The following is a 25,164-nucleotide window of genomic DNA, read 5'->3' on the forward strand; positions in this document are numbered from 1 at the left end:
TCCTCAAGCTAATCACTTTTTTGGTTTGGCGTACAATGGTCTTATGAATTCATGGACCAACAAAGTATATGCATCAAATAATCGTTGAAGTGCATTAAACAACTTCTGTACATGCATGAAATAAACTGTCTTCCTGAAACTAATCACTGTTTGGTTTGGCGTACAATGGTCTTATGAATTCATGGACCAACAAAGTGTTTATGCATCAAATAATTGTTTAAGTGCATTAAACAACTTCTGTACATGCATGAAATAAACTGTCTTTCTGAAGCTAATCACTGTTTGGTTTGGCGTACAATGGTCTTATGAATTCATGGACCAACAAAGTGTATATGCATTAAATAATCTGTTGAAGTGCATTAAACAACTTCGTACATGCATGAAATAAACTGTCTTCCCGAAACTCATCACCGTTTTGGTTTGGCGTACAATGGTCTTATGAATTCACTAACCAACCTTGTATATGCATCAAATAACTACCTATGTGCATAAAAGAATTTAGTATATACATGAAATAAGCTACCTTACTAATGCTGACTACTTTGACAGATAATTCTCCCAAACCAAACCCTACAGCAGCAGAGGCAAAACAAATTTCACCGCGGCAACGGAGTCCGCGTGTTAAAGCCAAAGTTCACGACGAAGTTGCACCAGTTGCCTCCTAACAAGAACAAGAGGAAAGCAAAGATCAACAAGCAAAGAGCCAACGCAAAGTATAAAAAGAAGAAAGCGTTCTGACAAGTATAAGCCTCTCCTCACTCGGATGAGTCCTTCCTTGATCACTAATTTCATCAAGTTGGGGCCATCCGAACAAAGAAATTGAAGCCATAAACAGTATGGGGTTCGGAGGGTTGTTACAACTTAAGTCAGAAGAAATCAATGGCCATCTGGCCAGATGGATTGTCGAGACATTTAATCCGTTCAATTGTTCATTGATGAACCGCGATCTTGTTATCTCTGATGAGGATGTCCACGTTGCAACTGGACTTCCTATGGGACCAATTGACATTGTTGCAGCTGGAATGTTCTGTAAGGAAAAGGAGTACACAGAGGCTGTCAAGAGGTATAAGGCTCAGTTTACCACCTCAGATATTACGAAAAAGGTTCTCTTAGATAAGATGATGGAGCAACGGGATGGTGGAGACGATTTCAAGAGGAATTTCCTCATCTATATCGTCAATGTTCTCTTGATGGGGGTAGTAGGTGATCATCCTAGCCCTCGGATATTAAGCTCCCTTTCAAATCTCGCCGATGTCCCTAACATGAATTGGTGCAAATTTGCACGGACCCATATGATCAACAACGTCATGTCGTGGAAGGCGGCTATAGCTAATTCCCCTAAAACTTATTTTAAGGGACCGATTCTGATTTTCCAGATTATCTACTTGGATAGATGTGTTTTCATGACGAGAACGGTGTGTCGATCATTTCCCTTATTAGCGAATTGGACGGATGAGAAAATTAGAGAAAGGGTTAAGTTGGAGAAGCAGAAGGGGGATGGCTTTGGCAAGGGCTCTGTTGAACCCATATTTGCTTATGTTGCACCTCAACATGAACGTGAACCTGTACCTGTACGTTTACCTGAACCTGAACCTGAACCTCAAATTGAACCTCAACCTCAACCTGAACCTGAACCTGAACTTGAAGCTGAACCGGTTGATGAGAGGAAAGAATCCATCAAGGTTTTGGCAAGCACAGCCATTCGACTTGCAGACATTTATGGTGACTTTACCAAAGCAGTTAGAAATGCTAAGTGTAAGGCTCCCGCATTCCCGGCTGTCACGCAAATGTCAAAGTTGGCAGATTGTTTATTTGAAGGATTTTCCCTTTCACAAACAGTCACCGAAGAAGGTGAAAGGGAAGGTGCTTGATTGAAAGGGAAGGTGCTGATTGTGAAAGGGAGGGTGCTACCATGGAGAACATGGAGGAGGATGAAGTGGAAAAGGACAATGAGAAAGATAAGAATGTATTGAAGGAGAGAAAGGAGGAGGTGGCAGTGGAGAAGGAGTTGAAGAAGGATGAGGGTAAAGTGGAGGAGGAGGAGGAGTTGAAGGAGGAGGTTGACATGAGTTGTGCAGATGATGCGTTTCTAGACAATCCCACTGTCATGGCTGAATTAGAAGGGATCCTTAATAATGCATACACTCATGTTGGCAAGGTGTTTGATTCACATCATGAAAATATGTGGAACGAAAAAAAGGAAAAGGAAAAGAGGGATAAGGCGCTTCTGGAAGGACCGTCTTTCAGCCTTTTTAGTGGTGATGATGCGCTATATAACTCTCAAGAGTTCCTTGAGTCCAGGTTGCAGGCTGCTTCAAGTGTTCCTCATTCAAGCACAACAACTACGACGTCTGCTCCAAAGTTCGTCCTTTATCGCCAATATCGCCAATTCTGATCTCATCCCAACCATCCCAACCATCGCCTGTAGTTATCTCCTCTCAATTATCGTTGGATGAATCGCCAATTGAGCCTTCTTGTCCAACTGTCCCCTCAGATTATGCCATTGAGAGGCAAGTGGCTGGTAGAAGGGTGCTCCCTAAGAGGTGTGTTGAAGTAGCGAATGTTTACCGGTCACCTTACTTTATCAGAAACGTGGACATGGTTCGTGACTTGAGTCGATCGGAAAAACTGGTAGGAGACTATGCATTTTCAGAGGACTTAGATGAAGAGTATGTATCACTCTCCTATATTTTAATTTTATTCGGCATATATGTATTACATTTTCTTTGTATAACACTAAGTTTCATGTTATCATAATCTGTCTAGGAGGTTTTATTTAGTCAGTGCGGGTAAGACTCTCACACGAAGTCATATGAAGAGTTTGCTTCTTGATCGTCGAGTTCATACGGATGTCATTTCGTGTGGTGTGATTATTTGAATGAGGCCAACAAATTCAGAAATCGTAAATGCCCTTGCCGTCTATTTATCACGAGACAATCGACGTAAGTGTTCCATGGTCGTTCTCAACCTTGGGATGCATTAGTCTTTCAAATGCATGAAATAATCTTGTAGATGCACGAAATACCAACCTAGGTGCATTAAACAACACTGAACATGCATCAAATAAGTGCCCAATTATTACAAGTTTTTATTCTCTAATACGTGTCACCTAATTTAATGAACAGATTGACTCATTGGATGTCAAATTTGCAGACGTGGAGTTGGTAAGTCCTTCAATATTTTCACATTTCCATGGTTGTTCTCAACTAAGTGTCTTTCTTTTCATTATTGTCTTTGTTTTCAATGTCGTACGTGTTTTCATTCCTATAGTTACACCCTTGCCATTTGTCTTCTTTACCATGTTAGTAAGAAGTCATTAGAAGTGATGCACTTGATGTCTCCGTCAACTGACTATTCCCGCCATGTTAGACCTGTGGTATATCTTCAGATCTTTTTGCCATAAAGTGCCTGATTTTCGTCTAATTTTTGTGAGAGATTATTTACTTGTCATTGTTTTACCTTTATCAGAAGAACTTGTTGGGTACGCTTTCAAGTAAGATTTCAAACTTGGTGTCTTCATGGCTTTTGATTCCTAAGTTGTATATTCCGCACGTTGCCGTTGATGTCGAGCATGATACTGGAATCTACCTCATGCGTCATATGGAGATGTACAACGGGGCTAAGGGACGCTTAGGTTCAAAGGTGGGTCGTAAAGGGAGTAAGTCTGTATTATTTAATTCAACCTTTCCTTGTATGTACATTAAATATGAAGTCACTGATGTTGATTTCTTTTGTTGTTATTGTTCAGAGAGTTGATGTTACACGTTATGTTGTGAGGGTTTGCAATGAAATACTAACTTGGCGATACAACTCTTATAAACTTCAAGTGACGGCTGCAAAGAAAGGACTACAAGAATGGCGTTCACTTCGTAATGCGAAATCTTAAGTAGCTTTGTTTTCCGTTTTCCGTTTTTCCATGTTAATAAAGGAGCTTTTATTTTCCCCTTTTCTCAGTAATCAAGCGCCACATGATGATTTACCATATACAGATGCACACTTGATCAATTATATTCGGAATAATAAGAAGAACAAGGAGTAAGTTCTAACTGACCATACAGCTTTCTAAAAACTTCAGTTTTTGTCCACTCTCTGATGTTCCGTGTTTTCTAATCTAATTGCAACATGTGCATCATTAGTGAGGTCGTTGTAGAAACCGATTGGTTGCAAGTTACCCAAGACGCGCTGCACCTTGCCGCCAGAAATTGGGTAATGGATATGGTTATTGATGCTGTTGGTATTCGTACTACAATCGAAAACCCGAGTGTTGTGTATTTTCCGACAATCATAAAGGTATTCATATTCCTTATTGTGTCAAATGCTTGTTTTTGGTTTTTGAAATGACAAAGAATTTTGACAAATGTTCTCAAATTTCAGGGAGTTGTCGGTAAAAAGGGGTTTCGAAGTCAATACGTCCTACTTGACTACTTGCCCCTCAATCTAAACACAACCCAACTGGTAAATAAATATTCTCTTACTTTTTTTCCCTTCTCCTTTTTTCCAATGCATTCTTTTTTCATTTGAAGTCGATAAATCCTACTTGACTAGTTTGTAATATTTCAGGCTTTCTTTCCTTATTGTGTGGAGAGATCACATTGGTTTGCATGCGTTGTTGACTTTGGGAAAAGGATGAACTTCATACTCGACTCCAACCTGCCCAGGCGCCGTGAAGTCAGGCAAAAATTTTTAGTTGAACAGGTATGATTTATTAGTTTTTGCACAAAAACATGTTACCCCTCACTTATTATATCCGGAAGGTCAAGTCAACAGCTTTTTGATCGCCCAAAATGCATTGTCGAATGAAAATACACAGGTGATCTTAATGTGCATGAAATACCCTTCTATGTGCATGACATACCCTTGCATGTGCATTAAATAGCCTTATACCACAATCACAATCACTCACTGTCTTGTTTTTGTATAGCTCCTGCCTGCTTTGGAGATCATCGCAAGAGACTCTCCAAGATACACAAGGTTGTTGGAGATCAAGACTTTTAAGTGGGAGGTTGTGCAAGTGCCTCAACAAAAGAATGGGTATTCTTGTGGAGTTTATTTGTTAAAGTGGCTAGAAAATTTGTGTGATCAAGCATCATGGAGTGATGAGCGTTCTTACGAGGTATAAATTTTTAAACAAACTTTTGTAAACATTATTCAGTATATTTTATTTCAAGCATTTCAATATTTGTTGTCAAATAAAATTTTTACGTAGGATTTGGATGAATATGGTACGAGTATGATTGCACGTCTCATCAAATGGAAGCGAAACAAGAGACAGGTAAATATAAAGAACCTTGAATGCCTAATTTAAATTTTGCCTACTTTTAATCTTCTTTTCATTAGATTCTGTCTCGGAGTGACTTTGACGTAACAGTATTTTCCCCCCCGTTTTTTTGTAGGATTATCCCTAGGTGATATTTTCTAAACACTTGAGTCGAGGGATGTGCAAAGGGAGTGGCAGATGACCTAATCCAAAATTCAAACACTTGCCATTTTTTATCTCGATTCCTTGAGTCGCGTGATGTACAAAGGAGTAGACCCTGGAATATTAGATTCTTGTGGAGTTTATTCTAGAATATGTAGTACACTAAGTCTTGAGAGTACATATTAGATTTTGGAATATGTAAGGCGTGTAAGACATGAAGTCATATTTCTTGACTAATTCTAAAAACATGTCACGGGGCAACGAAAACGAGAAACAATTTTCAAAATTGGAAAACGAACATGTCACGAGGCAACGAAAACGAGAGACAGTTTTCAAAATTGGATAACGAAAAGGTCAGTAATGAAATCAAAACATCGTAAATGCATTAAAAACTGTTCCACATGCATGGAATAACAGTGTGCATGCATGAAAAACAGGTTTATTAGACGACAAACTCGGGTTAGGAGGAGCGTTCGAGTTTCATCGCAATTGCATATCATCTTATTACAAAAATGGTAGCATTTTGGTCAGCTCATTATTTACTACGGTAGATGTTACAAGTAGTTTGAATTATGCGACTTTTTTGTCGCTTTATTGTAATTTTTCCCACCATGGATTGAGTGATTAATAATGAATCAATGAAACGGAAAAGCACAAAGAAAATTTAAAAACGCTATAAATAAAATGAGAACTTAAACCGTTACTTGCATAATGTGTGCATGAAAAACTGTTCCACATGCATGAAATACATGTGTATGTGCATGAAATACCATTGTATGTGCACGAAATAATGGTGACAGAAACACTCGGGCTTTACATTCTAGAAGTGTTGCATTCATTCGTTTGAAGAAAAAAAGTCCAACATCTATCAAATAAAATAAAAAGTCACGAATTATTCAATAAGGCAAATGTCCAATATCTATCAAATAAAATAAAATTCCCAAATTTTTCAATAAGGTAAAATAAAAAATTACTCTACTCATTGTCGGTTGTCCTTCGGTCACAATTCCTCCGTCGTGGTTCGCCATCTCCCCACAGCCCCGCATTTTCTTAGCGCTTTCTTGGTCACTTCCCCAGCTCGTTCTCTTTGTGAGATCAACCTTTTTCCCGAGCCTTTGTTTTTGCACTGCCTTGGAGGCAAAACCTTAATCTCACTAGGCATGTTTGTTCCTAAAAGCATCCCAATTTCAGTATTCTTGTCCTTTACCTTTGCAATACCAGTATTTCCACTTTCATCAGGGGTAATTTTTACCCTTTCCTTGAACTCACGCAAAATCCCAAGCAACTCATCACAATGCCCAGGACTCTGTTCAACAAGTGCCACACAAGTAAACAACTCGACCATAACTCGCCAACTTTGTTTTTCTCGTACATCCATTGATGTACAATCAGCAAGCAACCGGCCATTAGGGCCGACGATTGGGCGGGCAGGTTGCTAGTTTGCTCCACCGACTAAGCCGGTAGTCACTTGGAACTTTCTGAATTCCCCGATCTTTAAAGACACACAGAGCATGTCGACAGAGCATTCCATGTCTTTCAAACTTCTTGCATGTGCATACCACTAAAACATCATCCTTCTTAAAACCAACCTTATACGTTTTATTTCGAACTTGATCTATGATATCTGTGTATAGAATTGGATAGGTTTTATCTTTTTCTTTATCCCCAACACCACATGAATAGCAAGTCGCTTCGACTTCCTTTTGAAACTCGCCAAAATTGTTGGAGTGTAGATTTACGATGCATGCTTTTCTAGGGCTAATGGAGTCGACAACCGGGGAAGGAGTTTTTGATTGTGCAACAAGTTTCGAATGAGTCCATCTTTGAGCATCCATTGCACTCTCAAATCTCATCCAAAACTCAACTAGGGTTAAATTAGGATTAGTGAAGTTGCAAAAGTGGTTTTCGACTCGACCGGAGGTCGTTCTCATCAAGCCTCCTAAAAATAGATCACGAAAGTAAGCTGGAACCCACATATTTCTAATGTTGTACTTCTCCTTAAGCCACTCGTTATCCGACAACCCATGAGATTCAACTACTGTTGTCCACCTTTCCTCAAATTCAGACGGCTCCACATCTTCGCTCCAAACACATCGGTTTATCTTCTTCAGAACTCGCATCTTTACATATTACAGCCCTACTTTCTCGTGCAACTTTTTTAGTATGTGCCACATGCAATATCCGTGTTGCACCTTGTCTTTCCAGGCTAATTTCATTCCTTCTTCTATCCCCGCATCTTCATCAGTTATCATACAAACTGGATGACGACCCCCATAGCCTCTACGAATTTCGTAAATAGCCAAGCAAAGGACTCCTTACTCTCATTTATAATAAGTCCATCCCCAAAGGTCACGCATCTCTTATGATTATCCACGCCTGTAAAAGGACCAAATATCATCCTATACTTGTTTTTTCTAAAGGTCGTATCAAAAGAGGTCATGTCCCCGAATAGCAAATAGTTTTTAATACTAATAGGGTCAGCCCAAAACACATGTGACAATCGACCTATCTCGTCTACCTCAAAATCAAAATAAAAAGATGGACACATGTGTTTTATCTTCATAAAATGCTCAATAAGCATTTGAGCATCCCCATCTGATAAATAATTTTTGATATCTCTAGAAAAGTTCTTAAAGTCTTCCAATGACGCACCCACATTCCTATAACCTCTAACATACTCCTTGAACAACCTATACGACTTAACTGGACCTATGTTATTTTTGGAGTTGTCAATTATCATTTTTTTGTGAACTACATTCAACTCTCTCGTTTGTGTCAAATGTACCATTGTTGATGGTGTTTGTGGCATATGATTATGACCTTCATGAAAATCATATATTTGGTATTTACCCATATCAGGACCTTCCTCCAAAATTCGCTTAAATTTAATACAAGAAGGACATTCTATCCTAGTCCTTTGCCTCCTGTGATTTTTCCCTTTCGCTTCACATACTCCAGCCTTATTACACACAACTTTTTTATGCGTAACGACACCATTTTTAGACTTTTGTGAGCTTAATCTAGTCACAAACCCAGATTCTTTTGCATATGCTTCATAAAACTCAACACCTAGTTCAAGCTTATCGAATAGCATACCAATAACAGGCTTAAGATGGTTGAGACACTCAAAAACCCGATTCGTGTTGCTTGAAGAACCTTCTCTTGCCTCCTCGTCCCTCTCCGCCTCCTCTACTATGATATCTGCATATGTGGTGCAATTAAAGTAAGAAAGGCGAGGGATACAAAAGCATATGAAATGTACCTTTAAAAAGCTGAAAACATCAAGCAACTACCAGGATGAATAGAATTGTACCTTCAACAAATTCGAAAGTCACAACTTCAGGAACATCATTCTCAACTGCTATTGCAGATATTTCTAATATAGGCTGACATGCATTAGCTTCAACATTCGCTCCTTCGTTTGTAATGACATTTGAAGAAGTTTGTGATAGTATTGAGGAGTTGTCTTTGTCATTATTGCTGCAACAAGAAATGTCAAAAATTAAATAAGCAACAATACAACAGTATAATTCATGAAATTGAGTCCCTGATTTTAACAAATGTAGGCAATTTCACAATTTCTCCAACCCTAATTTCTCAATTAAGCCAATTTGATTCACAAAATCACATTTTGATGCACCTAAACAGGAATTTGATGCATATAAACAAGAATTTGGATGCACATAAACAAGATTTTGATGCACATAAACGGTCTCCAACCCTAATTTCTCGCTTTCCCAATTTAATTCATGAAATCCTAAATTCAGAAGCATGATTTATCAATCCAGAAACTTAAGAGACGAATCAAACCCTAATTTCATGGTTTCAACAAATTTCTCAAATCCCCTAACCCTAATTTCTCGCTTCCCCAATTTAATTGTCGAAATCCTAAATTCAGAAGCATAATTGTTCAATTCAGAATTCTAATCGGTTAATCAATCCCTAATTTCACGAACAATCTAATGTAATCGACTAAATCAACTAATTTCACAACAAATAATCATAAAGATCAAAATTTTACCTCGAATTTAAAGGCGTCATTGATTGAAGCAAATAAAAAGGTTGATTGTCGAAGAATTTATCGTTCGATTGTAGAGAAAGTTAAGGTTTGATTATCGAATAGGCGTCATTGATGGCGGAAGGTTTTCATAGTCGACGAGATGAGTTGAAGAAGAGAGAGAAAGCAAAATTAGAAAATGAGTAAGATTAGTTGGGTTTGGGTAGGACGCGCGAAAAAGTTTGGGCTTTGGTTGAGTTAATCTCAGCCTGTGTATTATTAGATTCAAGGGTTGTTAAGTGGTTCTCATGGTTCTCATTATATGGGTGGTTCTCACCGGATCTCGACCCTATATATATATATATATATATATATATATATATAAAAGAGAGTTTTTTCGAGCGATCTGAGAGCGTTCACATCATATATATATATATATAGCAAAGTTCTCCTAAGTCCTTTATATATTTTGAGTCCATAAGTCCCTCCCACAACCCTTGGATCATGCATGGTGGAAGGTTGAGATTGAAAGCAAGAAACACACTTAACACTAATTAATTTACTTCTCTCTCTAGTTTTAGTAATACATTCACTAATTCATTATCATACACAATTAACACTACCTTTTGTCTTATACTTCAAAGTTTGTGAAAATTTTGTTAACATTTTTCCTGGTTCGGTTTTTTCTTTTTTTTTTCGAGACAAGTTTTCGACATTTTAGGATTTTACGAGTGTAATTCTAACAGGAAAAAGTGAAATTTTAAGGAATATTTTCGAGAATTTAGCGTTTTACAAGTTTAACTTCAATCTTTTCCGAGTGATTTTAACGAATAATATTTTGAATTTTTGTAATTTTATCACAAGTTATTGTAATTTTAGCATTTTAAGAGTGTTATTTTAACAACAAAAAGTGTTATTTTAGTCCATGTAAGTGTAATTTCAGTCCAATGAATTTGTTATTTTAGTCCAGGAGAATGTAATTTTAGTCCAGAAAAGTGTAATTTTAGTCAAGAAAAGTATAATTTCAGTCCACTGAGAATATAATTTTAGTCCATTGAGAGTGTAACATTAGTCCATAAGTCCAATGAGAATATGACCAAGTCCATTGAGAGTGTAACATTAGTCCAATAGAAGTAAGGGTAATTCTAGCAGGAAAAGTGTAATTCTAGCAGAAAAAAGAGTTATTCTAGCAAAAAAAGTATAATTTTAAAAGAAAAAAAGTGTAATTCTAGCAGAAAAAAGTGTAATTTTAGCAAAAGAAGTGTAATTCTAACAAAAAAAAGTGTAATTTTAGCAGAAAAAAGAGTTATTCTAGCAAGAAAAAGTATAATTTTAAACGAAAAAAAGTGTAATTCTAGCAGAAAAAAGTGTAATTCTAACGGAAAAAAGTGTAATTTTAGCAAAAGAAGTGTAATTCTAACAGAAAAAAGTGTAATTCTAACGGAAAAAAGTGTAATTTTAACGGAAAAAGTGTAATTTTAACACGAAAAAAATGTATTTTTAACAGAGAAAATGTAATTCTAATAGAAAAAAGTGTAATTTTAATGGAGAAAAGTGTAACTTTAATAATAGAATTTTAATGCATAAAAGTGTTATTTTAATGGAGAAAAGTGTAATTCTAATGGATAAAAGAGTAATTTTAATAGAAAAAATGAAACTTTAATAGAAAAAATAAAAAATGATATTATGTGAGATTTACTTAGTAAATGCAAGACTAAAATAAAAAAAAAATCACAAAATAAAAACAAGAATGCGATTTTTTTTACGTATAGAGAAAAGTCTTTAACAAGAATGCGATTTTTTTTATGTGGTGGTGGTGACGGGTTGTGGGAGGAAAAAAAAGTAATTGTAGCAAAAAAAAGTAAATGTAATTCTAGTAGAAAAAAGTGTAATTCTAACAGAAAAAAGTGTAATTTTAGCAAAAAAAAAGAGTAATTTTAGGAGAAAAAAAATGCACATCTAAGATGAAAATCAACAATTAACCTTGGATCTATTTATTAGATCTAAGACTAAAATAAAACGATCTAATATAACAATAATTGAAGAAACATGAGGGGACGACATTTGAAATATATCTAAGATAAAAACAAGATCTAGAAAAACGAGATCTAGAACTCGAAATCGAAAAAAAAAAAAAAAAAAAAAAAAAAAAAAAAAAAAGCAAAACCGAAAATTGAAACAAAATCTGAAATTATCACCGTATCAAATAATAGATCTATCTAAAAAAAAAAAAAAAAAAAAAAAAAAAAAACCAAAAAACCAAAAAACGAGAACCAAACAAACGAAAAAACAAACAAACAACAAAAAACAAACACAAAACAAAAACAAACGATGAAAAGTAGATCTGAAACGTGTGGGTTATTAGGGACACCACCAAAAAAAAAAAAAAGGCAGATCTGGGAGTGAGGGAATCTCCCTGTTTCGTTAGTTCAACTTTTAAAAAAAAAAATTGATAAAAGAAAACAGATCGGGAAGAGAAAAATGAGGGAGTGGGTAGGTGGTGCGTGTCTGGGTCGACGGTGGTGAGGCTGTGATTTTGATGGTCGGTGGTGGGATTGTAGTGGGTGGTGCGTGTCAGGGGAGGAGATGAGGTGGTGCGTTGGTGGTGATTCCGGGAGTGGTGGTGGTGGTAGGGGTGAGGAACGGTGGCAGTGGTGGGGTTAGGTGGTGCGGAAGAGAAGGGTAGGTGGCAGCGGAGGGGGTAGGTGGTGCGCGTGGAAGTGGTGGTCGGTGGTGGGTGGGACGGTGGTGGGGGTGGTTTGTTTTAGGGTTTATTTTATTTGTTTTTTTGAAAGTGTGGATGAGTGGTTTTTGTTTTTTTAGGATTTTGATTTATTTGGGATTTTAGAGAGGGGGAGAGGATGATATTATGAGGGATGAGTGAGAAGTGTGTTTGAGAAAAAATGTTATATAGTGGATTAATAATTAATTAATGTGGATTAGTAAAGTAGAGAGGGAAGTGTTTAATTAGGCATTAATCTCCTTATTTTTGCTTCCAATCTCAGCCCTTCAACTCCCTCATCTAAAGGCTCACAATGAGACTTATGAACTCACATGTAAGAGGAGGACTTACATGATCCTAATACTATATATATATATATATATATATATATATATATAAAAGAGAGTTTTTTCGAGCGATCTGAGAGCGTCCACATCATCAAAAATCAATTTAGGAAAGTATAATTTTTTATGTAAAAAATAAAGTGGAAAATCTTTTAATTATTATAATATGTATATTTCCTAAATTATATTCAAGTGATATTTCCAATTTTTATATCAAACTTTTACATTTCATTTGGCAAAAAAATATCGTTAAAAAAATTATGAAAATAATATAATTAGCTTTGTGTTAAAAAATGCTATTATTAGAGTATAAATTTCATATTATTTGCACATGTTAAAGATGGTGTACTTCTTAATACGTAAAATTGTATAATTTTTAGTATGTTTTGTCCCACATTGGAAAATAAGTAGGTGTGGTGAATATACTACATATAAATAGTAGAATTGTCCCACATCGAAAGATTAGTATAAGGTGATGTGATCCTATGATTATGAATAGGATGCATATTTGGAACTTATGTATCCACCAAAATTTGTTGAGTCTCATAAATATTGTTTTAAAGAGCTCTTAAGATTTTCTATCGTTATCTACGATATGATATAAAAATAAAGTAGAAATTGTTGGGAATTACTCGGGAAAGAGTTAAGAATATGAACAAGAAAATCAAAAAATAACTAAAGGTTGAACAAGAAAATCAAAAAATAAAAGGTTTTACTAATGATAGTCTCCTAACACAATACAAAACTAAAGATTTTACTAATGGTTGTCTTCTGAATGCAGTAATAGAGCTTTAATGAGTCGTTATATGTACGATGTAGAGATCCATATCTAATGATCGAGACTAAGTGGTTTTACCTTCAAAGAAAAATAATATGTATACAATAGTGGTTTTTTAAGAAGAGACATGTATTTCTTGGTATGTTATATCTTTCACATTGAAAAATAATGTAGGCATTATGAACATACTACGTCTAAATAATTAAATTATGTATCTCACATTGAAATAATAGTATACGGTAGGGTGATTCTATAAATATAAATAGAAGACATCCTTGAAACTTAGGTATTAATCCAAAAAAATTTCGATATAAGTGATATAGACTTTTTAGTATGTTATATGTCTCACATTGAAAAATAATGTAGGTGTTATGAATATATTATGTATAAATAATAGAAATGTCCCATATATATACATTTTCTATATTATATTAAAGTGGTGTTTATTATTTTGATATAAAAACTTTATATTTCATTTGAAAAAAAATATCGTATGAAAATTATATAATTAGATTGTGACAAAAAAAATGCTATCATTAGAGTGTATATTGTATTGTATTGTATTTTCTCATTATTAAATCGGGTTGATCTCAAAGTAGGTACAAAAAAAATGGTGTACTTAGTAGTTAGTATGTTATTTATCCTACATTGAAAAGTAACGTAAGTATGGTGAATATACTATGTATAAATATTAAAATTGTCCCACATCGGAAGATTACCGTAAGGCATGGTGATCTTATGATTATAAAAAGAAGTCATAACCCAAAATCTTTTGATTCCCTTAAGTATTGTCAGAGATAACTCTTAAAAGAGTTTATATTACTGTTTCTACAATAATGATTTCTAACCTAAGTTAATGTTTGGAAAATATTTTAGTTATTATAATATATACTATGTATTTCTTATTTTATATTCAAGTGATGTTTCTAATTTTCATAAAAAAACTTTTAAATTTCATTTGACAAAATAATGTCGGTAAAAAAATTATGAAAAATATTATTAGATTCATGGTAAGAAATGCTATCATTAGAGTATATATAGATTTCATATAATTTGCACATATTAAAGATGGTGTATTTCATAGTATGTTATATCATCCACATTGAAAAATAATATAGGTGTGATAAATATACTACATATAAAAAATAGAATTTTCCCACATCAAAATATAGCATAAGGTGGGTGATTCTATGAGCATCCTTGGAACTTAGGCATCAACCCAAAATCTTTTCACTAGTAGAAAAAGTCCTATTAACATCGCCACAAAGACATCGGTTATAGTTGAAACGATGTAAATGTTCATAAATAACATCGGTTCTTACAAAAATCGATGTAAAACGTGTACAGTTTTTCTCCCTTACATCGGTTATTTTAAAAAACGATGTACAAAAAATATTTGTACCATCGATTTTAACATAAACGATGTAAAATTGGTATCACTAACATCGGTTTTAAATGACCGATGTAAAAGCATTCTCAATTAATAGACAAGAAACTACCCTAGCCGCTTCTTTCCCCCACGACCCTTCACTTTCTCTTGTAATTTTTTGCCTCTTCATTCGACCTCGCTCTCACCATCACCCTTACCATCCACCACCACAGCGTCTACCACCAGGATTTATCGTCTCTCATGCCGCACCGCTATTCATATACTAGCCCGTCACTAACCCCTCGTAACAGCGGCGAACAACCACCTTGAGTACCACCCTTGTTCTCTCTTCTGTTTGAGGTATAAACCCTAATTTTTAGATTCTTATGTTTAATTCGATTTTTTTGTATAATTGTTGTGTTATTGTGTCTATATTGTAATTTGTTGATGGTTATGTTCATGTTTTATACGCACTATGGAGAAATCTTGCACGAATGTTCAGATTTTGAAGATGAATATATATGGTGTAGATATTATTTGATTACTTTACCTTTGATATTAGTTTTCTTGAATTTATTTTATTATTATTATGATTTTGATTGTTTGGGTGGTAATATCCTAAACTGAATTCTATGTGTTTGTATTGAAATTGATTTTTCTTAGCTCGTCGTCTTTTAAGCCATAATTACTAAGAAACGGAACCAAAGATCGATCCATCTGTTTTTATTGTTAGTTTGTCATGAAACCTTCGTCATTACCATGTTTCCAAAGCCTTCTGAAGATGCTTAAGCTTACTGAATGCTGCACAATACACAACATAGAAGTGAGAAAACCTGTGTATCTAAGATACAGGCTATACTAGATAGGAATTACCGAATTGAATATGCAAAAATCTCAATCTTTCTGAAGTTTTACAATTCGTTGTGGATGTACCTTCTACTAATTGAACAAACATTGCTAGTTTTCACTAATAGTCTCGTGGTATTTGTTTTCTGTGTTCGGCCAAGTTCCTTATTACACTTCCCAAAATCAACTGCTACGATGAAGCGATGGACACATCCAATGAAATCCAACGCCTTGGAGGGAGGAGGGGATTAGGCTTTATCAGAGGACGGCTGAGCTTGGTGATCCTTCTGGACTGTGTAAATCTTGGGATTGCTTACTTGCACGGTATATTGACGGATCCGTCTCTATCATTTGTTTACCTATTTCATTTTAATTACCTTCGTAAGTTTAACTTTTATTTTGAGAATAGTTAATTAAGTAAATTGATCATTTTGCTTATACCGTTTCCGTCATTTGTTTATCAATTTCATTTTGGAGTCGGTCTTATTGTTTACATTATATTTTGAGAACGTTTTGTTGTGTAAATTGATCACTCGCTTGCATTACTTACAAGCGAGGTATTATCTTTGTTCATCTTGAGGTATTTGGTTAGAAAGGAAATATCTTTGTTTATCTTTGTGGTATTTGCCTTTAAAGTGTTTTTTAATGGGGCTGATTTAGTCATTCCTACTATAGCCACCTACATATAAGTTTGTCAGAGCTTGTTGTCCCTTCCACTGGTGTACTTAATTAATCAAGTTAAATAACAAAGTATAATTTCCTGTATTTCTTTGATAATTTTTTACTTACATCGCACGAAAGTTGGATGACCTTAAGAAGGTCTAGACACTACTATTTAATACATCCTTACTTGTTTGGGTTATGCAAGTTAGTATTCCTGATTGTTCCTGATTGTCTACTTTTGTTCATAGTTTTGCAATGCTTCTTAAGGCAATTGTTTAATAATGTAAATGCACTAATCTTTTTGTTGACCGAGGATTTGCTTGATGTTATGATTGCTGATTTTTGTTTAACATAGCAGTGAAAAACTCATTATGCAACCGCTGAGAATCGGTAATTTGGTTTTTAATGAATAAGAAAATATATAGGTTGCTTCTACTTTGTTTCTTTCTCAATTAGTCTGCATAATCTTTAGCTTTTTTTAATTTCTTAAATTGATATATTGTTCCCTTAAAGTTGATTAAACTATAGAATTATTTGAAAGTTTCTATCGATTCGTAAAATTGAATGCTTAATGTTCATTAAATTTTGTCCATTCACTTGGAAATTTACCAAATGTTCAAGATTTTACTTAATGTGTAAAAAATTTGTTAATTTTCAGGGGAGAGAAGATAGTGGGATAAAAAGTATGAGCTCTCTTACACGTGCTGCTGATTCAATCGCTGATGGTGATATTATTATTGTGCAAATAAGAAGACACAAGAGTGACAACTCTTAAAGTAACTACGTTTCTTCTCGCACTGTATAGTATGTTTCCTAACACTTTTTTTGTTTCTGTAATATTAACGAGTAAAACTCAATGTACTTATTAACTGAGATTTAGATGGAGTATTACATTAGTCATTGGTGAATATTAGAATACATGATTTTTGAACATGTTATTCATGATTCTTCACAAAACAACCACATTCTCTGCGACATGATCTGAACTAGTGACTAAAGCAAAGAATATAAGAGACTAAAATTGAAAAGACAAGAACTTTGAAACAAATACCTAAAAATGGCATGGAATATTAAATAAAAATAAGTAGAAGAGTTGAGTTCAATTTTGAGTTTGTGAAAGTAATGACTGTCGCATTGTGTTATTTCAATGTTCGGTTTGCGAAATTATGGATCGTAGTATCTTGTGGTAGGTTGTTTCTTACTTCTGTGTTGAGTTTGCGAAAGTAATGACTGTCATGCTGTTCCTTGTTTCATAGTTACTCTCAGTTCTTCTTACCTGCAAAATGAAATACATTTTTCTGAGTTCCAATTATCAATTCTTTGATTCTTCCCTTTTGTTTTGGTTATGTATGTTTAATGTTTGACTGTTTGTTGTTGTTTCCTGTTGTATTAATGCTGGTTATGTGTTTAAGATGTGAGTAACTTTGGGAATTAATACATGCTCAAAGGTTGATTTTTACTTTTGAGCATCAAGTAAACTGGTGCAGACTTGTAGTTACTCTCAGATCTTCTTAACTGCCAAATGAAATACATTTTTCCGAGTTCCAATTATCAATTCTTTGATTCTTCCCTTTTGTTTTGGTTATGTGTGGTTAATGTTTGACTGTTTGTTGTTGTTTCCTGTTGTATTAATGCTGGTTATGTGTTTAAGATGTGAGTAACTTTGGGAATTAATACATGCTCAAAGGTTGATTTTTTACTTTTGAGCATCAAGTAAATTGGTGCAGACTTGTAGTTGTCTTATTGATATTTATTTTATAGTGTGCTTAGAACTCCTACCAGCAACAAACTTTCATTTCATGTATAAAGTGTTGCTTAGTACACTGTCCCGGGGAACCTTGTGATGCCCAGTCAAATAACTAGAAATCCCTCTAGTGCATGAATCTCAACGTGACATTGCCTTTTGACACTTTATTAGTTCGATGGGGCGGCGTTCTGGTCATTGCAGTTGACGTCATTTTTGCTTATGAGTTGGGTCAGTGGGGTCATTTTTGGGTTGTTCTGAGGTATATTTATGAAGGCTTATGTTTACTAGAACATAATTTTCTTGCAGGTACTGAGCTTCTGACGTAGTTGATAACAAATTGGTACGATTTGTGCAAAAGGCAAGTATATGGCTATTATGTAATAAAGCCCTTTGAATTTTTATGTATAGATATTGTTCGTATTTTTTAAATGTCTACCTCTTCCTAATTCTAATCCTTACTCTTGTATGTAGTGTGCTTCAGGTTCGCAAATGACAATTGAACAAATGAACGAGGTTCGAGAGCTTTGGTCGCTTTATTGTGGAAAGAACGTCTAGAGTATGTATGATTTAGATTTCTAGAAATTGTAATTGAAAATACACATTTTGCGTCGTAGAAGCTTGTAGTGTACATTTTAAATTATTTTGAATGGACGGAATTGTATACGCTATGATATTTTTTTGGTATAATAAATATGTAGTTGTGTTTAAAATTGTTGGAAGGAATGAGATGCAGGGTTGTTATTTTTATATTGATTCATTTTGCAGGCCCCTAACGAAGTAAAAATTCACAAATAGCTTAAGAGTAAATCGTCATTCAATCATACTACATCGTCTCATACATCGCTTTCGACAAAACGATGTAAAATGCCATTTACATTACATCGCCAAACAAAAACCGATGTAATTGAGACACTATTAACATCGCTTTTCGCCTATAACCGATGTTAATAATATATTATTTACATCGGTTTTAGACCAAAACCGATGTAATTAAACACTAGTAACATCGCTTTTTACCCATAAACGATGTTAATTTTATACTATTAACATCGGTTTTAGACCAAAACCGATGTAATTAAACACTAGTAACATCGCTTTTGACCCATAAACGATGTTAATTTTATACTATTTACATCGGTTCTGAAACCGATGTTTAGCTAAAAATACTAAATACGTCGCCCCCAGAAACATCGCCACAAAAGCGATGTAAATAGAGTAAAATAACCGATGTCAATGAGACTTTTTCTACTAGTGTTTGAGTTAAGTATTGTCTTGGAGAGCTCTTAAAAGTTTATATCATTATATTTTCTACCTATAGAATTTATATGTCCCATATTGAAAAATAATGTAGGTGTGGTAAATCCGTAAATATACAATGTTTAAATAATATAATTAGAATTGTGTTAAAAAATATTCTATCATTAGAGTATAGGTTCTTATCATTTGCACATATTTTAATTATGATAAAAAAATTGAAAACAAACGTCAATGGTAGCATGTGTAATCTATCAAAGTTCAAGGTTACCATGAGAAATTTCCAATATTATAATGATATATTTAATTAAATTTGCATTTAAAAGAGAAATATCCGTACCACTAAAACAATAAAGGGGGTACTATTTTTTATTTGTTATTTTATTGCCACGCCATCAAACTTAACGTCCATTTAACAGCCTTTACATTAGAGGGTACCATGGGCAAAAAAATGGAACCTCAAGGGTACCATGGACAGATTTTTAAAAGTAGGGGTAACATGGAAAATCTAACAAAACTAAGGGGTACTACGGGAAATTTCCGTATCTCAATTATTTTAATTTTTTTTTGAAGAAAAACAACGTACAAATATTAATGGAGAGTACTTGATCATATTATTAAATTTAAATATAACTATTAGATATAATGAGTAGCAATTGTCTGTATTCGGTATTCGAGATCTGGTTGGATGTCGAACTAAGTGCAAAAAAGATGGTGTAATTCTGAGTATGTTATTTGTCCCACATTGAAAAATAATGCAGGTTTGATAAATATATATTACGTATAAATATTAGAATTGTCCCACATCAGAAAAAAAAAATCCAACTTTTGTGAATATATTACTTATAAATAGTAGAATTGTCCCACATCGAAAGATTAATATAAGGTAGGGTGATTATATAATTATAAATAAGAGTTAACCCACGTATATATTAATCTTTTTTTTTAGAGAGATATTTTAATAATATGTAAACAAATCATTAGACATAAAATGTAAACATTAAACGCTTATAACGTTTTTTTTTTGCATTATAAATAAGTTAATTACCCCGTTGCAACGCACGGGCATTCAAACTAGTATATTAATAAAGGAAGCTTTTTTCGAGCGATTACAGAGAGTCCAACTTTTAGAAACTACATAAATACATAAATAAATCGATATATTTTAAAGATAAAGAAGATAAAAAGTTGTATTTTACCTGGACTATAACATGTAACTTGCACAACAATTTATAGAAGATCTATTTAGCATGAATTTATATTACTTCTTCCTTGCATACAACCGATAATGAGCAATAAGAAGTCAAACCAAACACTATATCTATAACCTCATACGGAGTACTACATATATGATATAAATATATATATATATATATATATATATATATATATATATATATATATATATATATATATATATATATATATATATATATATACGCTTCATCTATTAGGTACTGTATCAAATTAAAATTTGTACGTAAGATTGTTATATACCTACCATCTTTATTAAGGTCTATATGCTTTAATGTTTTCTTGATTGTTGATTTACATGTGTCGTTTGACTTTTTGTGGAGTTTTATTACGTGATAGCTTATTGGTTTATCTATTATCATTATTATCTCATGCAATACTATATAGTCCGTCAAACTTACTAATAATGTAATTTGGTGTGAAATTTCCAGGTAATATATGAGGTTAAGCACGCACCCCCACGTAACTCTGTATTATGCTCAATAGTAATCTCCCATTGCATTACATAGGTACTCTACAATTGCTACCTTGGTCAAACACTCAAACTAAGATTTTTTTTTTTGGACAACAAAACTAAGAATTAAGGACTCCTTAATGATCAATTTTAGTTATAATAGGATTCATAGTTTCATACTATTATTAGTGTGTATATATATTGATTTTTAGCAGCCAAAACTCCAAATTTGAGATTCTTTTTCGGTTTTTCTTTCCTCGAGATTTTTTTCCTCTGAACATATATATTTGTGTAATTCTCATAATCTCATCTTCTAACGTTAAAATTTTGTTGTTAGGGTGTGTAGATTACTTGAGGAGATGAACGCGGGGCGGAGAATGAGAATATGCAGTTACAAGGTCAATTATTTTCTTTAATTTATTGGTTCCAACAGCGGCAGCTGCGGAATCTATCGTTTCGTAATTTATATCATCCCGGTAAATTATAGTGTGGTGGCATCTTTAGATTTTGGCAATCGCTAAAGTTTGTAATGTAAGAAAAAATTTGTATCGTACTCTTTTCAAGGGATGTGTATATATACAATCTGAATTAATTTTGTTACTATACTAAAATTCTCTTAACCCTTATCATCGAGTTTTGCAAGGTTACCATATATTGGCATGCATGGAGATTGATCGGGACGAACCAACTTTGTTTTATACTCCTCCTCCTTCCGTTTTTGTTGTCCTTTTTCATATTAGGGTGTCTCAGTGAGTTGTTGTCCTTTCTATTTTAAGAATGAACTTTATGAGCAATTTGATCATTTCCTTGGTCTTTGTGCCAAAACTAAAGGATAACAAATGACCGGGACGGAGGGAGTAGTTGCATACAAATGGACATTTTTCTGAAATTATACAAAAAGATTTGATTAAAGTAGAAGAAAATAATTTGGTTAATGAAAGTTTCTCTCTTGAATTTTGTATATCATCTATTTGTGGCAGAATCAACATCATTGCAGCGGAATATTTCGATCTCTCGTGTTAAAAGTTGGGATGTAGAGTAATGAGTTCAAGTTTTGTAAAACAATATAAGAATTTATATAATATTCTGATTATACTAGAGATATACTTTTGCAAGTTCCTTTGTATGAGAGTCAATAAGGGATTTTTTGCAAGTTCCTTTGTATATTAGAGTTTAAAGTTTAGATGTTGGAAGGAGTCGTTAGATTTAAATAATATTATTAGCTGATTTCATACGATGTGGTATTTTGTGGATCTTGGCAATCACAAATTTAGGTTTGTATGATCTACGTTGTATTAATTAGTACTTCCTTCTGTGCGATTTATTTGTTTAACTTAATTAAGTTAAAGACACTTCTCAAACATATATAAAAAGGTAAATAAATGAATGGGATAAAGAGAGAATATAATTTTAAATATAAATTATAGAGTAAGACGATCTCACATGTGAGACGGTTCAATTTATAAAAAAGAAGAAAAAAAAATCATTCATTTACACTGTCTTACCATATAGCCAGTTAGCCACTAATTTTTAAATTTTTAAAGAGGGGAGATTTTGTTATTCCATTATCATAGACAAACTCTGCTTTCGAGTGGGGAGATAGATTTACAAATATACAATTCAATAGGAGAGTTTGTGAAATTTGCACAAGATATTATAAATATAATTAGTGGACTATACAATTAGTTGTATACATCTAATAGTATAGATTTGGAGCTTTATAATAAAGGATTGAAGCTTATAAGTACATTTTACGAACTCTATTAAAAAGAATCTGAGCGTCTTTATAAAGAAATTTAACTCAAAATATTATATTGAAACCCAAAAATAATACTCCCTCCTATTCACTATATTCTTCCCCTTTCCTTTTTGCACAAGAAATAAGAAAGTTAATTTGGACCACACAAAATACACTACCCCACATGCAATTGAATTTGGACCACACCAATCAACCCAAAAACGAAATAGGGCAGAAAACCCGAATAATCCGAAAAGAGAAATAGGGAAGAATATAGTGAATAGGAGGGAATACATATAAACTCAATTAAATTTTAATTTTAACACCTAAAAAGTTAAAATGTAAGTCAAAATTTTAAAAAGCTCGAAAAAATTGCATATAAGCTCAATTGAATTTGTATTAGATGTACCATGCTCATATACATCTGGATGCATAGTCTTATTTGTGTTATAAATATATGTTATGTTTATTATACTATTTCCTCCGTTCAATTATTTGTTGCTATTGATTAGAACACTTCTTATAAAATTACAAAAGATAATCAAATGATAAAGACAAAAGAAACATAGCAATTGTAATATCTTGCTAAAAGAAACAATTGTAATATCGTCTATTTCTTAGTTTCTTTAAATAAATAAAGAAGAGATGAATAACTAAAGATAAGCAATAAGTGATCTATTAATAATCGGGAGTTTTTTTTTGGTGCAATAATAATCGGGAGTTGAGGGGAGGGTTAAATCGTTTAGTTAGGGGTGTTTCTATCGTCAACATGACAATTACAATCCATAATAACGGGAGTTGAGGGGAGGGTATTACAAGTGATTGAAATATTGTATTGTAAAGTGAAAAATATGATAGATGAAATTTCAAGTATATAAAAAGAGTTAAAGAAAATTAAATAAGACGGTGTTACAGGTGAAACCAACTAATTAAACACATGGGTTGATAATGAAGATAACTTATAGAGTTTACACATAAAATTGTGTTGAATTGAGTCTTTTCATGAGTAAGATTGGAAATTTTGTAGTACATAGATTTTCTATACGTGATATCCATTAGCCGTTTATATTACCAAAAGAAGCTTTTTTCAAATGATTTTAGAGAGTTCAACTCTCAAGAACAACTAAACATTAATTAATTAAAAGTTTGTATAATATCTCACCCTATAATCTACCAAAAGTTTCATACAATATTATTTTTCGAATGATTTTAGAGAGTCTTGAAACTCTCCCGTCTTTGACTTAAGACCGTAAAGATTCATATAATATTATTATCAATTTATATTATCAATCTGAATTTTCTTAAATTTATAAGTATCGCGATTATTGTCGATTCTTAAATCATAAGATATTACAAATAGGCCCGTGCATCGCACGGGCATTAAATCTAGTATATATATAAAAAAGAGTTTTTTCGAGCGATCTGAGAGCGTCCACATCATCAAAAATTAATTTAGGGAAGTATCATAAATAATAATTTTTGATGTAAAAAATAAAGTGCAGAATCTTTTAATTGTTATAATATATATATTTCCTAAATTATATTCAAGTGATATTTCCAATTTTTATATCAAACTTTTACATTTCACTTGGCAAAAAAGTATCGTTAAAAAAATTATTAAAATAATATAATTAGCTTCGTGGTAAAAAATGCTATCATTAGAGTATAAATTTTATATTATTTGCACATATTAAAACTTCTTAGTATGTAAAATTGTGTAATTTTTAGTATGTTTTGTCCCACATTGGAAAATAACATAGGTGTGGTGAATGTACTACATATAAATAGTAGAATTGTCCCACATCGAAAAATTAGTGTAATGTTATGTGATCCTATGATTATAAATAGGAGGCATGCATATTTGGAACTTACTAGGTTTGATGCCCGGCTACGCCCGGGCTACCTTTATTTACCACTTAAAAATTATTTTCTATGAAATATGATTCGCTAAATTTGGTTAACACATACATTTACAATTTATATCTTGAAATTATGCTGAGATATAAAATTAATCAACAAATTATGAGACACGTTTACTACTCCCACTATTACTTTCACTACATCCCCTGTTAATACTATTACGTTCACTACTTTTTCGGTTACGGTTGTTTCTTTAACTACTCCTACTATTTTTACGGTTAATCCGTTAGTTTTGTCAAACTCATATATTTAAATAACTTAATATTTTTCTAAAATCTAATTGTTAATTAATTTTTCATTTTCTCTCCATTGTTTCTATTGTAACTTTCATTGCATAAGTTGTGACTTTTATTACTTTCACTACTCCTGCGGTTATTATTTTTTCTTCCACTACTCCCGCGTTTATTACTGTTAATTTCACTACTCCCATTGTTGATAGTATGACTTTCACTACTGTTGCTTTTACTACTCACATGGGTGGTTACTATCATATTAGTTGATGATTATAGGAAGGTGTTACAGTTACACTCGCTGTATAGAATCTTCTATACACCATCAATTAAAATTTGACATGGGAAGAATTTATGAGTAGTATTTATGGAAAGAATTGTAAAGAGGTTTGGAGGGAAAAAAATCAATATTGGAGGGAAAGATGAAAA

At 33.2% G+C, this 25,164-nt stretch overlaps 1 protein-coding gene and 1 long non-coding RNA gene across 5 annotated transcripts; one reads left to right on the plus strand and one right to left on the minus strand.

Moving 5' to 3' along the window:
- Nucleotides 1-6,825: 6,825 nt before the first annotated feature.
- On the minus strand, nt 6,826-7,539 carry LOC141613075 (protein FAR1-RELATED SEQUENCE 9-like). Its single transcript, XM_074431812.1, has one exon. It carries the CDS (start codon nt 7,537-7,539, stop codon nt 6,826-6,828), a length of 714 nt encoding a protein of 237 aa, XP_074287913.1.
- Nucleotides 7,540-14,770: 7,231 nt separating this feature from the next.
- Nucleotides 14,771-18,595, plus strand: LOC141611358 (uncharacterized). Of its 4 annotated transcripts, none has more exons than XR_012528602.1 (5): nt 14,771-14,989; nt 15,637-15,799; nt 16,797-16,942; nt 18,192-18,243; nt 18,367-18,595. It is a non-coding gene; the product is annotated as an uncharacterized LOC141611358 (long non-coding RNA). The 4 variants fall into 4 exon arrangements; XR_012528604.1 differs by having other exon boundaries at nt 14,779-14,989; nt 18,174-18,243; nt 18,357-18,595; XR_012528601.1 differs by having other exon boundaries at nt 14,780-14,989; nt 18,357-18,595.
- Nucleotides 18,596-25,164: the final 6,569 nt, after the last annotated feature.

The sequence above is a fragment of the Silene latifolia genome, chromosome 11 (genome assembly GCF_048544455.1).
Source record: "Silene latifolia isolate original U9 population chromosome 11, ASM4854445v1, whole genome shotgun sequence".
Classification (NCBI taxonomy): Eukaryota; Viridiplantae; Streptophyta; class Magnoliopsida; order Caryophyllales; family Caryophyllaceae; genus Silene; species Silene latifolia.

Coding starts and splice junctions, on each gene's coding strand:
- LOC141613075 (XM_074431812.1), bottom strand. CDS start 7,539: ATGCGAGTTCTGAAGAAGATAAACCGATGTGTTTGGAGCGAAGATGTG.